Source organism: Hippocampus guttulatus, chromosome 17 (assembly GCF_054856545.1).
Source record: "Hippocampus guttulatus isolate MCC_2025c chromosome 17, RoL_Hgut_1.0, whole genome shotgun sequence".
In the NCBI taxonomy this organism is placed as follows: Eukaryota; Metazoa; Chordata; class Actinopteri; order Syngnathiformes; family Syngnathidae; genus Hippocampus; species Hippocampus guttulatus.
The window spans coordinates 12,824,191-12,839,588 of NC_141277.1; the positions used below are offsets into that span (position 1 = coordinate 12,824,191).

General features: G+C 39.4%; 2 protein-coding genes across 4 annotated transcripts in view; one reads left to right on the forward strand and one right to left on the reverse strand.

Annotated features, from left to right (window-relative positions):
- Nucleotides 1–1,405, reverse strand: part of dennd1a (DENN/MADD domain containing 1A) — a 39,060-nt gene extending 37,655 nt beyond the window's left edge. For all 3 annotated transcript variants that reach the window (XM_086134342.1, XM_086134341.1, XM_086134340.1), the window contains exon 1: nucleotides 1,294–1,405. In XM_086134342.1, coding sequence (XP_085990468.1) covers nucleotides 1,294–1,310 — 17 coding nt within the window. In that variant the 5' untranslated portion in view covers nucleotides 1,311–1,405. The remainder of the gene's footprint in view (nucleotides 1–1,293) is intronic.
- A 1,420-nt stretch (nucleotides 1,406–2,825) lies between these two features.
- On the forward strand, nucleotides 2,826–13,592 carry psmb7 (proteasome 20S subunit beta 7). Its single transcript, XM_086135206.1, has 8 exons — nucleotides 2,826–2,966; nucleotides 4,040–4,133; nucleotides 9,195–9,292; nucleotides 10,007–10,147; nucleotides 10,254–10,369; nucleotides 12,213–12,271; nucleotides 12,370–12,521; nucleotides 13,418–13,592. Exons 1-8 carry the CDS (start codon nucleotides 2,905–2,907, stop codon nucleotides 13,527–13,529), a joined length of 834 nt encoding a protein of 277 aa, XP_085991332.1. The 5' UTR covers nucleotides 2,826–2,904; the 3' UTR covers nucleotides 13,530–13,592.
- The last annotated feature ends 1,806 nt before the right edge of the window (nucleotides 13,593–15,398 follow it).

Below are 15,398 nucleotides of genomic sequence, written 5' to 3' on the forward strand. Positions count from 1 at the left end.
ACAAGCAGTGTAAAACAACCAACAGCAGAAAACAGTATGGTGATGCGAGTGTATAATTTGTGCATATCTGCCACACTGAGCAGTGCGCATGGAAGACATAATTAACATGCATTACTGCAACTGGAGGGTAAGGTCCAAAGCTCTACTTTCAGCCAAATTCATACCTGATATTGAATATAACATCTGTACTGCGTACTCCTACCCTGCACATGCATGACATAATATAGGGCTGTCACTGTGAAACATTTTTAGAATTGATTATTCTGTTGATTAATCCATCAATTAATTGAATAATCAGGTATTTTATTTTGCATTAAAGTGTATGACAAAGCCATTTCTCCCCAATTAATGGTCATTAATCCATTATTCTTATTTGGTATTGTTTAGTCATCGTATGTATTTATGACATTTCAACTTGCCAGGTCAGGCCAGTGACCCTGGTAGATTTGATCCCATTTTATCGGTCAGCCATGTGTTCTCTACTCAGAACGGTTTTTGGGAGGCTGTTGTTTCTGCTGCACAAAATATTGGTAATCAATGAACAAATTTTAAAAATGACATATTTAATAACTTGAAGGCTTATGGTTGCTAGAGAAATAAACAGTTCCCAGATTGTTGTTGTTGTTGGTGGTGGGGGGGTGTCAACAGTCTGAAACAGATGACAATTCACGAGTGAGACTTGTGAGAATTAATTAGTTGCAGCATGATAAGTTTGCACACCAATAGTAGTCCAATACTAGTCCAAACAAAGACACTGTAAGTCTAAACCTTACTTTGACATCCTTAAATCTCAACGTGTGGGGTTTATTGCTATTTTGGATTTACCAAAACTTCTACTGTTCAATAGTGAAATTCAGTCTTCAAAAATATACATTGAATTTTGCCGTAAATGTAAAACAGCTACTTCAACACACGCAGCGAGTACACATCGACAATACAATAACAAATTACCTTCATGACACATTGAAGAACTACTATTTCTACTGCTCCGCGTCAATTGATCAATGCCCACTCTCAATATAACGCAGCACTGCATTTGCGGATGTCATTGCCAGCACATGGCATGTAAATTTCCCGAATTCAACAAGAATTTACGTCCTTGAAATAATCCCCAAAATGCAGTGAAGACCATGGCAATGATGCTGGTGTTATTTTGTTTTGCTGTACTTCATTTTTGAAGAGCACGACTGTTTCGGTGTCAGGCCCACGAACTGTACGTATATTTGAGCAATTATTGTGAAAAAAGCTAACTAAACCATACATGCTAATAATAGGACAGCAAATATTTCTTACTTTAGTCTGGATTCCATTTTTCGGTCCACAACACATTGACTTGCAGTAGATGACAACGAAATCCGAAGCAAATATTGCTGTCGCGTTACATGAACTAAACAAACCAACGGTGTCCTGCAATGAAACGTGGGAGTTGAAGTTTACGACAGTCGCGTAGCCGATACCGCAATACGCAATTGTTCTCGTGACAGAAACTACAACTTCCAAAAATCTAAGCAAGAAAAGTCGCGTGACAAGACGATAGTATGTTCCGTTCTTTTTCTCTCCTCCACCCCTCACTTTTTGCAAAAAGCTGCAAAACACTGCGGCACGCGTAATGTTTTGCACAGAAAATTAGAAGTTAAGGCATATGGGGAGAGAAGATTTAATCAGCATGTTGAAAACACACATTCAAATAAACTTGACAAAAAAATGACAAAACTCAGCTCAGAAAACCCATGATAAAAAACATAAATAGACAACAATTTCTCTCGCCGAACGCAGGTTTCTAAGTGGCGTTGGGATCGAGAGGCTGAATTTCTGCGCATGCGCGTCGCGCATTGTGCAAGATTCAAGATTACGTTCACAGACACACTCAAACGCGTCAATTAATCAATCGTGAAGGTTTTCTTTTTAACCACTCAGAATTTTTGAACAAATATAACTTACTTGTTAGTCCAAATGAATTTACTATGGTCATGGATGCCATTCCTTTTGGAATCTTGACTGTCTTGAAAGGGTTGGAAACAGCCAGTTTGTCAAGTCTGGACGCAAAAGTGACTTCTATCGCCAAGGTCTGTCTAACTACTTGAGTTAGAGGTAACCATAAAATACGTCCCTTGTTTCGAAAAGATATTTCTTCAACCCCGAATGTTGTTTCTTAATGGTCTGGTTTTGTTGATAATTTACATTGGGAAAAAAATCGGGTCTCTTCCATACGAATGCGTTCTGACAAATAAAGTAAGAGATATCTCTTTTTAAATTATACTTGAGTACTATCCTACCAAGCATTATCTTCTTAAACTCAATAAATCAATCTGTTGATTGTTTGTTTTGTGGAAAGTCCCCTGAAACGTTGATTCACCTGTTCTGGCAATGCCCGTATACCAACAAGTTTTGGAAAGTCATATGTCCAATTTGATTGATTATATGTTGACTCTGACTTTACTCTTTACTGGAAAATGAACTGTTTGGCTTCTTCAATAACGATGGTTAAAAAGCAAAGTCATTAATATAAATTTAACAATTATTCTAGCAAATCCACAAATCCAAATTCAGTCACTCAAAACCTATTTTCTTAATTTTCGAAGCAGAAACCAAACAGTAATTGAATTCTATTCTGGACTCCCAAAACAAGAAAGCAGTTAAGACCGTTGCTTTATGTTCTTTATTAAAATCATTTGTTAAAACCCCCTTGCTCTCCTTTTTAAAAAATCTCTCTTGATACACTATTTGTATTGATAACTCTGGGCATGTTTTCTGTGATTTGTAATTCTATCAATAAAGTCTTGTTAAAAAAAAGAAACTCAAACACCGGTTTGCCAAACGAAGAAGAAGAGGAGGAGGAGGAAGAAGAAGAAGACGGAAAACGGAAAAGTCGAAGAAGAAGACATTGGCCATAGTTACAACAAGATGGCGTCCTTAACAGCTAGCTTGCCACCCCTCGGTGGATTCACTTTTGAGAACTGTAAAAGGTAGGCGTTGTTGGCTGAGAATCGGTTTTGAATAATCAGAGGCAATGAAAACAGTTATTCCATTCATGCCTGCTAACATTTTTTTCGTGGCGATTGTATGGTTTTTCGATGGGATGACTCAGCCTTTTCCTGTACGTTCAGTGCGCGCGTTGAACATGGTGGTGCCGCAGTACGACTTTCGTTATTAACAACACCAAACAATTGGTATACATGGGATGCATGTATAATGATCGGTCAGTTGAGGAAATATTTCGGTTTGGCCATTGAATCTGCCAAACCCGAGAAGGTTTTTTTTGATGATAAGAATGTCGATTCTTGCCTAAAACAATCCCGATAGCATTATCGGTTCCATACGATAAGGATGAGGACTATTGTTCAACTTTAATTTTTCATGAGCAGTTTCACATTGTAGCCAAAAATGCTGCTGCCATAGTCTTCAAAAGCCCTTTCAATTAGGGGGTGGTTATTTTGTCCTGACCGGCAACTCTACAGCTAGCGATATTTTGCTGTGCTTCGCCATTGACGAGGTTGGTCGCGAATACGTAATTTGGTTGTATAGTAAACTGCTGTTATATTGCTCTGAGTCATGCGCAGTGCATGGTTCCTGTTTCCCTTCATGCAATTTCAATGAAAGTACTGTATACGTAACATTTCAACTCAAGCTGTTTTTATAACTGCAAAGCTCGTACCTGATTAATCAACGTGGTGTCAAAATACAAATTCATGAGCTCAAATTCTTTTTCGACAAAACACAGTCCATACCTCTTCTCCCCACAATCCAGGAACGGGTGCATTCCGTTTTTCCCTTTCTTTTCCTCATTTTTCAGTTGAATATTGACAGGATGTCACCACATTTTATAAGTGGCTACCAGAATTCATTTCATGCCACAGCATATGTAAGAAACACTGCAGCTGCAGTAAGTTTCGACATTCTAAACACAAAGTCAATCATCAATTTAATCTAAAGTAAACCTAACTATATTTAGATGATTCTATAAAACTAACCACTCATGTCTATTTCGAAATATTTCATTTGATATGGGTTTTGAAGCGCTTCTTATTTTATTTTGTAGAAATGGCTTCCTGGAAGACAAAGCAAATGAAGCAGGCTGTCATTTACCGGCTGCTCGTAAAACCGGAACTACAATCTGTGGTGTTGTGTTCAAGGTGAGAAAAATTACTAAAATAATTTACCAATGCCCGGTGTGTGTGAGTGTGTGTGTGTCAGCAATTACTTAAAGTCCACATTTATATTTCCTTTCAAACATTTTTTTTGTCCAATTTCCCATCTGCATCTATGGTAACTGTGTTTACGAGGTACTGGTGGGCTATGGCATACAGTACATTTGAATTGGCATGGGCTGATAGTAGTTTCTCTGCTCTTGCCTCACGACGAGATTCACTACAACGAAGTCTAATCCAATTGTGACCTCTACTGCTTTTTTCGGAAACGGCAACAGCAACCACCACACTAGTTTACACATGCGCAGTAGACCAGGAAGTATTTGTTGTTAGTTTCAGACGCAGCAAGAACGTTGCATTGCTAAAATGGCTACAAAACGGACCTTTGGATGTCGCTGCTAAGACGAGAAGAGCTCTGATGCTGGAAGAGAGGGTAAAAGTGATCAAAATGAAAGACGGAGAAAGCAAAATAAAAGACATTATCCAAGAAATTGATGCAAGTGAAAGTGAATGCGGATCGTAAATTTCGCAATTTCTTTCCCTTTGTTTCTTTCTACACAGACTATATGAAGTGGCAAATAAGTGTATGCTCATACTTATGCACTATTGGAATAAAAATAAAGACCGTGCGTGTGCGTGTGTGTGTGTGTGTGTGTACGTGTGTACGTGTACTCGTGATGTGCTCCACGGGTCGAATCCCTGAAGCGTGTGCCGAGTAATCTAGATGAGTGGTTCATGAATGGGGAGTCGAAGCGCGTGTTGATGACGTCAGTGGTGACGTTTGAAGCCCCGCGAAGGGGGTGTACCACGTGACTGATTCAGGAAATGATACGATAGGTTCGAATGTTCGAAATAAAAGGGGCAAAGAAACGCTATGGATTCCCCTTCATACCAACTTGCTATCACATATCTATGCACCCCTGCTTCATCAGTATCATGTGAAAGAGTTTGTTCAAAAGCAGGTGAAATTCTCTGCAAAAAAAGAAACCGCCTGAGTCCAAAAACTTTAGATAAAATATTGTTTTTAAATAAAAACGAATAAGCACTTTATTTTACCTCCTTATTTCACATTTTCGCTTGTTGCATAAGCACAAACATAGACAAAGTAAAACAGAACAATTCATGTAAAAACACTCCTCAAATACATGTGTTCAGAGCATGATTTACCGTATTTTCACGACTATAAGGCGCCATTAAAAGTCTTAAATTTTCTCCAAAATGGACAGGACGCCTTATGATGCAGAGCGTCTTGTGTATGCGCTGAGTTCCAAAACCTGACTGACAGCCGACACGCTGTTTATATAGAGAAACGGCGGAAGTGACTGTGGGCAGACATGCGGCAAAGAAGTCGGCCAATCAGTGAAGGGTGGGCGTGTATATATACATATATGGAGAGAGAGAGAGAGAGAGAGAAAAGGCAGACATGAGTGACAGGCATGCGGGGAAGAAGTCCGCCAATGAGTGAAGGGTGGGCGTGTAAGTGGACGCTAAAGGGACGCTACAAGCAGGTACCAACACCTGTATAGAGTGTGGCTATGTGCATTGTTGCAAAACAACTTCAGTTTTGGTTTCTAAGAACCCCCGAAAATAAATTCTACAAGGAGACACGCCTACGAAGCTCAGTTCAAACTTCAAGCCATCGGTTATGCTTTTGGCATGCGTGCCCGTCTCACAGCAGCGGTGAAAAACCAAGTCAAGCAAATGAACTCTGAGCTTGCCGTTATTCCCGGAGGCTTGACTAAAGAACTCCAACCGCTGGACATCGGCATCAACCGGGCGTTCAAAGTAAAGTTGCGAACGGCATGGGAACAATGAATGATCGATGGCAAACACAACTTTACAAAGAGTGAGAGGCAGCGCCAGGCGAGTTACGCCACAATTTGCGAATGGATTGTGGCTGCTTGGACGAACGTGTCTGCTTGCACTGTTCGAGTTTTTGGCAAAGCCGGCATCATTTCTGTGGAGCCACATGGTAATGAGAGTGACTGACAACGAGAGGGAACACGGCGTTTTTGATGGATTACCGGTACTTGCACAATTGTTCAATTCTGATACAGAGGATGAGGACTTTGATGGATTTCTGGGTGATGATTGATCGAAAAACGTGAGTACATTGTACAATGGCTAAATAAAATACAACGGAACTCAGTTTTACTTCCGTTGCCTTTTTAAAAACATGTTTTTAGCTTGTATCTGTATGTCTTGGCATGCTACCGTATGCTTCAAGCTAACGTGTTTTTAGCGTGCGCGCATGAATGCCGTATGTTTAAGCTGGCGTATATTTTACCACTTTGAAATTGCGCCCAATAATACAGTGCGTTTTGTCTATGTGTAAAATACAGAAATAGCACCCATTAATGAGACTGCGCCCAACCATACGGTGCGCCGAATGGTCGTGAAAATACGGTACACCCCACCATTTTATTGCATGCATCAAGCATGTTATACATTTTCCTGTCCACATGATGGCGTAGTCGAGGAAATGATTCATCTTGAAGCCCCGAAGCGTGTGAAGTATTTCCCTGCAGGGCTTCACTGCTTTATGGGGCTTCATTTTGCCATCACTAGTGTTTACATCTGAGATCAAATTTGCTACAGTGAAAACCCCCCTGTTGTGAAAAATTTCTTGCTGCAAACGTGATTTCGTTCTAGAGGAGTTTCGCTGTACCCCAAAGAGTTTCAGAACGGGTGGTGGTTGCGATCTGAACTTTTCTGTACTTGTTTATTCAAATTTGGTCACTGCAGTAATCTCAATAGTCATACTTATGCTAGTTCATTTATTCACCTATTTACAGTGTAGCAGAGTACCATGATATGACATCGTGTTAGATTTCTTCTACAAGGTTACGTGGGTCCTACCCAGTATTCAGGTAGAGGAACTAGAGTTGAAAACCTAAATGTTACTTCATGCACAATTCTTTTTATGACACTTAATAAAATGGATTACAATATAAATTTCATACTCGAGCAGGTTTTGCAAAACGAATGCATTTTGTTTCACCCCTTTGCACCCAAATAAAATGACATTCCGTTTTGTAATTTGGTTTCATTCTAAATGAAATACTGTACAAGGCTCTATGTAAACGTGAGTAGTGATTATCTGTTATCTGTGTGTTTAAACCGTATTGAATATTTGCAAATGGCTTCTTTAACTTTGGGAAAATAACATTTCCCCCTATTTTCTGACATATGACAGACCAACAGAGTAATTCCCAAGCATGCTAAATTAGTCCATTGCCCCAGCATGAAAATGACAACCCGCACGTTGTTACGCTGAGCACAGACTCCTTTCTGTTACCAAATTGTCCAATTGCTCGGGGGTGAGGCACCTCCATAAGCCAAAACACCCAAATGGGTGCATTTTCTGCAATTTTCAGTTTTTGAATAATAAAGCGATAGAAATGTATTACTTTTTTTAAATCCAAGTGATTAATAAAAAACGATTGATGGATTATTCAAGAAAAATCGGTAGCTATAGCTTTAAAATTGAAAATTGTATTCCAAATCCATGTGATTAGTGTCAGCCACTCATACTCATGGATGACGGGTATTGGCAGCTTCAAACACCGATAGGAACAACCCTATCGTAATTGGAAGCAACACTGCTTGTATTATGCCCCCCCCCCCCCCCCCAAAAAGAGACAAGACAGATGGCGTGTTTCTGTCAGTCATCAGCAAGACGGGCATCCGTCGGTGATGGACTGAGAATTCATATTTGACCCGGTTAGTGACGATTTTTTTTCCTGTCTCGGCACACCCTCCTGGCAGTCTCAAAACAGGAGCTTGACCAAAACAGTGAGAAAGGGGGCAAATTTAAACCTCCAAGACTGGCTAAAAAGAGTTGAAATTCCAACCATCATGTTATAGTGAGACTGTTGTGGGAGCATTAAAAACATGAACTTGCACACGTGGGACCAGATAATAAGAATGGATGCCAGGAAATCAGGGTCCCGTACTATACGGGGTACAGAGAAAAAAACTACTGGTTTAGGTTGATTTGGGAGAGGGGCGTGTTATACATGGGATTTTACAGTACAGTGGTACCTCTACTTACGAACGTCTCCTCATATGAAATTTTCAAGTTTCGAAATTCCTCAACAGGAAGATATTGCCTCTTATGAAATTTCATTTGTAGCAAGATACAAAAGGCAAAAAATACAGTATGGCCTGCTAATCGCATCTCCGAGTTTCTTGAACACAACATACTTCTAGCTGCTCTGCCATTGGCTACTACAGAGCATCATCCTGGCATCCCATTGGCTAAGAGGGACCTCTACCGAATGTGTCTACGTGTATAGAAAGATATGTGTCTATGCAGTGTCCTCGTCATTCGCCCCTCAGGCCATGAGGTGTTTCGATAGTTTTACTTAAATGTGAGTCACCCAAAAAAAATGTTCAACAGTTGGCGATCCCTCATACGCTGATGTTTGCCTTGGGCATTTTCGAAGGATTGCAGGAAGCAGACAGAAGAAAACGTCCATGGATCAGTTCTTTACAAAATGCCAGGCAAAAACCACTTCTGAGCGACAACATGAACTAAAAGAGGGCAAAAAATGATGAGGAGGCAGTTTAAAGTTAAATGACCGTCATTTTTATTCTTTACTTTGTTCTTTGTTTTTTTCATTATCCACACTTCTCATTTATTGTGCAATAATCTAATTGTAACATGTATTTGTTACACATTTTGATGCATTTTTATGCTTTAGAAAACACGTCTGAATTTTGCGGAGGTTTGGAACAAATTAGGGCATTTACATGGAAAACGTGTCTCTACTTACAAAGTTTTCTTCCATAACCAATTAATTTTGTAATTTAGTTGTTAATTCTTTTTGAATATCCTCAAGCCTCTCTTTTCCTACCTCAAATTGGTTTTAGGCACACACAAAAATAATTAAAGCGTGAATGAAACTACTCCAGGTTCTCGTTGGAACTACACACAAAATGAATGTGCACCCCCGTTCATGCTACATGAATACCCCCACACCCACCTCTGCAAATTTAAGTTGGGTTAACTGAATTTTAAAATATTGTCATTCTCTTTTTAAGGATGGTGTTGTCCTTGGAGCTGACACTAGAGCCACCGAGGGGATGATAGTGGCTGACAAGAACTGCTCCAAGATACATTACATCTCGCCCAATATTTAGTAAGTGATTTTAGCAAGATTATGATGCAACGCAGGTGGTCTAACGCAATTTTGTGTATTTAGTTGACGCGCAGGATGTGTGTGGTACACCTCACTGGATTTCATTCAGAAATGTGGGACATTCCCTCTGAATCATTGTGGAAATAAATTTATTTAAACAAATTATAATCATTATCAAGATCTCTAAAATATTGATAATGAGGTATGTGTGCATCCGCAACGCCTGTGCTTCGCCCCCAACACACACGCACACACAAAATGTGCACAATACAGGACAGTTTTGGTGACACTTCTGCTTGGGGATTTCCACATACCGGTAAATAAATTTAAGCAAGTCCTCAAGTCTTCTGAGTTTGGTATATGATGCAAAGTATTTTGTTTCACCTCTGGAATACGATGCACATGCAACTTTTTAGCCATTTTTCTAGAATTTAGTGTGCGGGTACCTCAATTCATAGATTGCATCTATGTCACAGGACAACCCGATTGGCAGGTTTTCGTGCCTTTTGCATTTCATCGACGATTGTGTGATCGCCAACAAAACGCATAGATGTCAATCTTGTACACATCCTTAAGTTATGGACTCGGTTTGGCCTATGTTGTGCTGAGAACGTTGCATTTTGATGCTATTGGACCTTTTGACAAACATGTCTTTCCCATGGTCTGTTACATCTGAAACAAAGTGTCATCTTGTTGTCTAATTTTATGATACAGCTGTTGTGGAGCAGGAACGGCCGCAGACACAGAAATGACCACTCAGATGATTTCCTCCAATCTGGAGCTACACGCCCTCTCCACAGGCAGACTGCCACGCGTGGCCACTGCGAACCGCATGTTCAAGCAAATGCTCTTTAGGTATATGTACTGTATTGGCTTTATGATTTTTCCAATACCCTCAACTCTGTTTAAAATCAATACCCACAAATACATGGATATGTTTTTGAGCCTTTTTTTATTTCAGGTATCAAGGCTACATTGGTGCCGCTCTGGTTCTTGGTGGAGTGGACTGTAAGGGTCCTCATCTTTACAGCATCTACCCTTATGGCTCGACGGACAAGCTTCCGTATGTCACTATGGGTAAGTTTCACAACAGAAACCAGAGCATGCCCCCCTTTTCAGATGCAGGTTCTATTTCACTTGCCAATTAATTGCTAAATTGTGCCAAAATCATCAATATTTTTTTATGACATCTCTGAACCACTGGCGAAAGGAGACTTTGATTCTCTCCTCTTTCGCGTCTAACAACAAATGTGGGAAGATTTGTTAATTCTATTATTTTCAATGTTTTAGGTAATGTTTTCTGTTGTGAAAGTGCTATCTCAATAAAGATGTATTGTTTGTGGACTTACATTTAGCCTATCAAGTGATCAGAAATCGGGAGAAAATGTAATTGATCGTTGATCGCTATCATTTGGAAAAGGAGATTTTTATTTTTTTTAATTTGCGGATTTGTCCACTGGACTCTAAACAAATACGTTCTTTGGCAGGTAGGTATGGAGGAGGGTCTCGCCCAGTTTGCATGTGAGGCTTTGATGTGATTGAGGACTAACAGATGCCTAGAAGATGGCAATGTTGCATAGTTTATTTGAGATCACCACAGCTTTTGAGTAGAAGAAATAGACAAAGTTATCAGGTTTTATGGTTTTGTTGCCGATATTCTCAGAAAGTTTTAGGCTTCTCTCAAATGTACAAAACTGACATTTATCTTGCCTGAACTCGGCTCACCACCTTAAACCTCTGATTAATCAATGAATTAAATTAAAAACATCTCAATTTCATCCCGTTTTTTTTTCTTTTTCCCCCAAAAATGTTGAAATTGGCAATAGTCACAGAGCTCTTGAAGTATAGCATTAATCATTTCGAAAATAACTGGAGCTGCAAGGAGCTTTAAAGGGCTCTCGCAGCCCTGATAACGTTGGGGTAAAGGCACATTGGAATTTGACATTTTTTTGAAACTGTACATCAGATTAAAAACCACTTCGATAAAATCTGAGAATCAGAATCATCTTTATTGGCCCAGTATGTAGAACACACAAGAAATTTGTCTCCGGTAGTACACGCTACACTAGTATCATTGATGTCAAGCAACTACGATAAACAAGGACATGACAAATAAGTGTGGAAAGACATTCCGTCATGTAAGGGTACCGTTGTGCAGTAGTACCACCCAATGACAGCTGTGAGACAACGTGCAAAGTATTAAGCAGAGCTAAAGTGATTAGTGGTAGAATCCAATACTATTAACAGTTGTGCAGGTAATCATTGAACCATTTTAATGTGACCAGTAGCAGTAATTGTAGGGCAACTTTAAGTGTGCAATTGTACAGAAGTCTTTGAGCGTTTTAAAGTGTCTGGTGCTGTATATCGTAGTGACAATGGTTCAAGTAAGTACAGAGCTGGAGCTACAATGATTATTGCGGTAATGGGGCCTGCAAAATTTCAAAGAGGCGCTGGGTTATTGTTTAGGGACTTAATGGCTTGAGGGAAGAATCTTATTGAATGTCTGCTGGCTTTGGTGCGCATGGGGGGGTCCAGTAGGATTTTCCATGCAAGTCCTCAAGAGTGGGTAGGGCGGTGCCAACAATTTTTTCCGCAGTCCTAATTGTCCATTGCAGTTGGATTTTGTCCTTTTTTTGTGGCAGCCCCAAACCAAACCATGATGGAAGAACACAGGATTCATTCGATGACTTCCGTGTCGAACTGTCTTGTCAATTTGGGATTCATGTGCACCGCTCATTTTTCTGCTTGCCCTAAATTTTCAGGTGTCACTGTGAACCTAGTTTAACAAAAATAGTCTGAATATGTGATGATCATAGTTTTTTTTGTTTTGTTTTTGGGGGGGGGGTTCTGTTTCAAAAATGTTTCGCAATTTCAATGCTCTCTCTTTCCCTTCAACCACCTCCATTGTTCTTTCTACAAGGTTCTGGATCCCTGGCTGCCATATCAGTTTTTGAAGACAGATACAAACCTGGCATGTCGGTAAGTCAAACAAATAAAACAAATGTTGATTACGCCAATCAAATGGCGAACTACTTTTCGTGTATGTGTATTGCTGATCTAATGCATTTAATTTCTAGGAAGAGGAGGCCAAGGTGCTGGTGCGTGATGCCATCGCAGCAGGAATATTCAATGATCTGGGTTCTGGCAGCAACATAGATCTGTGTGTGATCACCAACGAAAAGGTGGACTACATCAGACCCCATGATGAGGCCAACAAGAAAGGTTCCAGGTTAGGAAAAAAAAGTGTTTAGCTCTGGTTTTATTCCTTATCTGCACTCAATTTTTCTTTCACGTTTTCTGTGCACTCTTAAGGTTTGTGCTAGTTATGTTGTCATGTTTCAATGGTTGTGTGTTTTGTAACATTCACCTAGTACAGGAGTGTCCAAGTCAGATCCTCGAGAGCCCTTCATATGATCAGCTTATCAGCAAGCTTTGCAGACACCTAATAATGATCCTGATCATTTGAATCGGGTGTCTTGGAGGAAGGAAGCATATAAAATAGGCTAAATAGGGGCTTTCGAGGGCCTTACTTGGGCACCCCAGACCTAGTTTGATGGTGGCATATTAATATAATACTGGTCAACTGCAAATTTTAATCAGAGGTGACTTAATGTGTTACTAAACGTATATTTGACACTGATTTGACAAATTAAAAAAAATGTTTCTAGCATATCAGGATTTTGAGATATTTTAAATTTGAGTTTTTAAGTTTGATCTATAAAAGCTTGCACAATAACGGATTTTACCATGCGTTGGCCTTTATAGCTATGATGTTTCAGGATGAAATCCACAAGTTGCTGGACCTAACCATTTATTCATACCAAATATATTGCTCTATTACATACTATATTATTCCTTTTATATTTTATTAGTATTATTTTGAAAACCTGATGTGCTTGAGAAAACAGGAGGGCAAATTCTGAATCGGCGCAAGTGATTCATCTTGAAAAGTTTACTTGCAGATATTCAGATATTTTTTTTAAAAACGAATATGTGTAAATAAATGCAGTTGACAAAACTTCTCTGAAAAGTCATATCTTTAAATACTATTTTGTTATTACTTGAATGGAAGTTCTGTTTATGTTACTGTATATAATTGGTTAATATGTTCTGCCCCCCTCTTAGAACTGGGGACTACAAGTACAAAAGGGGAACCACGGCTGTCTTGACAAAATTGGTGACGCCATTGAAACTGGATCTGATGGAGGAAAGTGTGCAGACCATGGATACTTCTTAGAGTCATTTTTCATTGTATTTTGGAAAATTGCATGCTAGTTGTCAATAAATGCAGCTTTCTTCATGCGTGTTCTTTTTGTTTTAACTAATGCTTTGGAGCAATTCTTATGAAAGTTGTAGTGTGAAATGATTGCAAGGCACCGCCTGGTAACTGGATTTAATCACCAATCTTCACCCTTGGATTCAGGCAAATCATTGTTGATTACGTTTCATAATTAAAAAGTATTTACAGAAACGTACCAGTGTATCTTTTCCGCCCGTCTGATTTAGCCCAGGTATGTTATTAGAACATCTGGATCAGAGTCAAAAGATGCTTGTGTTCTGTATTTAAGTAGTATACACGATGGATCACTGCGAAGTCCCTTTTGTTTTTGTAATTATTACGAGGTCCCAAACAGCCACCATTGGAAGCACATGTAACAGCCCAAGACTTACTAAAAGTCTTCTCTAAACAAAATGCACCATTTTTAAATTTATTTCTAATTTTACCTCTTTTTTTGGTGTTGTATAGAGCAGTGACTCCAATTGAGGGGGGAGGGTGTTATGGTGGAAAAATACCTCATAATATTGCCTAAACGACTAAGAAATGTGTGTTTGTAAAAACAACTTTCAATGTTGTTTCGGTCGTGTAAAGTTTAGGTATTCAAAATAATTTATAAAATCACAACTATGAGATTGTGTGACGTTCAAGTAACGTCTCACCTCCACGAAGCTTTGAGTTTCACGACCACCAAAAATCCACCGAAGCATTACTGCCGCGTTTTTAGCGAATGTCGCTCGCTGGGGAAACAGAAAATGCAAATATTATATACTCATATTTGTGGGATAAATATAACCATGGCACTGTAGCTTCGCATGAATGTTTAGCTAAAGCAAAACATCACATGCTAGCTCAAAATGTGCCTCGTTCTGAGCTTTTTAGTTTACCAATCATCGGTGTAACATATCCACTATTATGTTACACAATTATTGTCACAGAACGTAATACTGTAAGTCCTTCTTTTTTTTCAATTACAAAAAAATGGTTGGAAAGTTTATTATTCAGCGTGAGATACATCAAAATTCTTCTTTTAATTTAACGCAATGGGACATTCATTCTGATAGTATGCAGCAGATGGCAGTATGTCCCAATTTTACAAATCAAAGACTGCTGAAACAAAAAATTACAATATACTTAATTCAGATAATTTCACTAAGATGCCACATTTCTTCCTAACTTCCGAGTGACAAAAACTCCAAAGGTTGAGCCAAAGGGAAAACAGAATGCTACTTCTTTGGATTTGTGAAATGCCAACTGAAAAGATATTGTTAGTTGGGGGAAAAAATCATTTCTTTAGCTGGACAAATTATGTTGTGCAATTATGACTGTTACTTAAAATCGCCTTTTCCCCATAACATCGGGATTTCAATCTCTTGAAATAATAATCATAAATAATAATAAAAAACTTAAAACACGCGCGCGCGCACACACACACACACACTTCGTGTGTCTGTAGTGCGGCCGGCCGTGCCGATTGAGATGACACACCAGCCTGGCGATTGTGACCTTCATGGCGGCCCAGATGCTGATACTGTATACTGTCGATCCGCCGCTTGTCAAGGCTTGCGAGGTGTCTTTCACGCGCTAATAGAAAAGCTCATGGGCGGCGGAAAAAGAAAAGTGGGGCAAGGAGGAGGAGAGAGTGGACCTGCAATGGACAGAAAGTGTTTTAAAATGAGTGAAAATATCAGTGGGCAGGAGGGAAGGAAGCTCTGATAAAGAGGCCGTGAAAGTAGTTCAGTGATTTTGGTTTTTTTTAAATCAAGGAAACCTTTGGAAAATACCTGCATCAGCTCTTAAATAAATTCAACCGTCATAAACTGTTTTTGT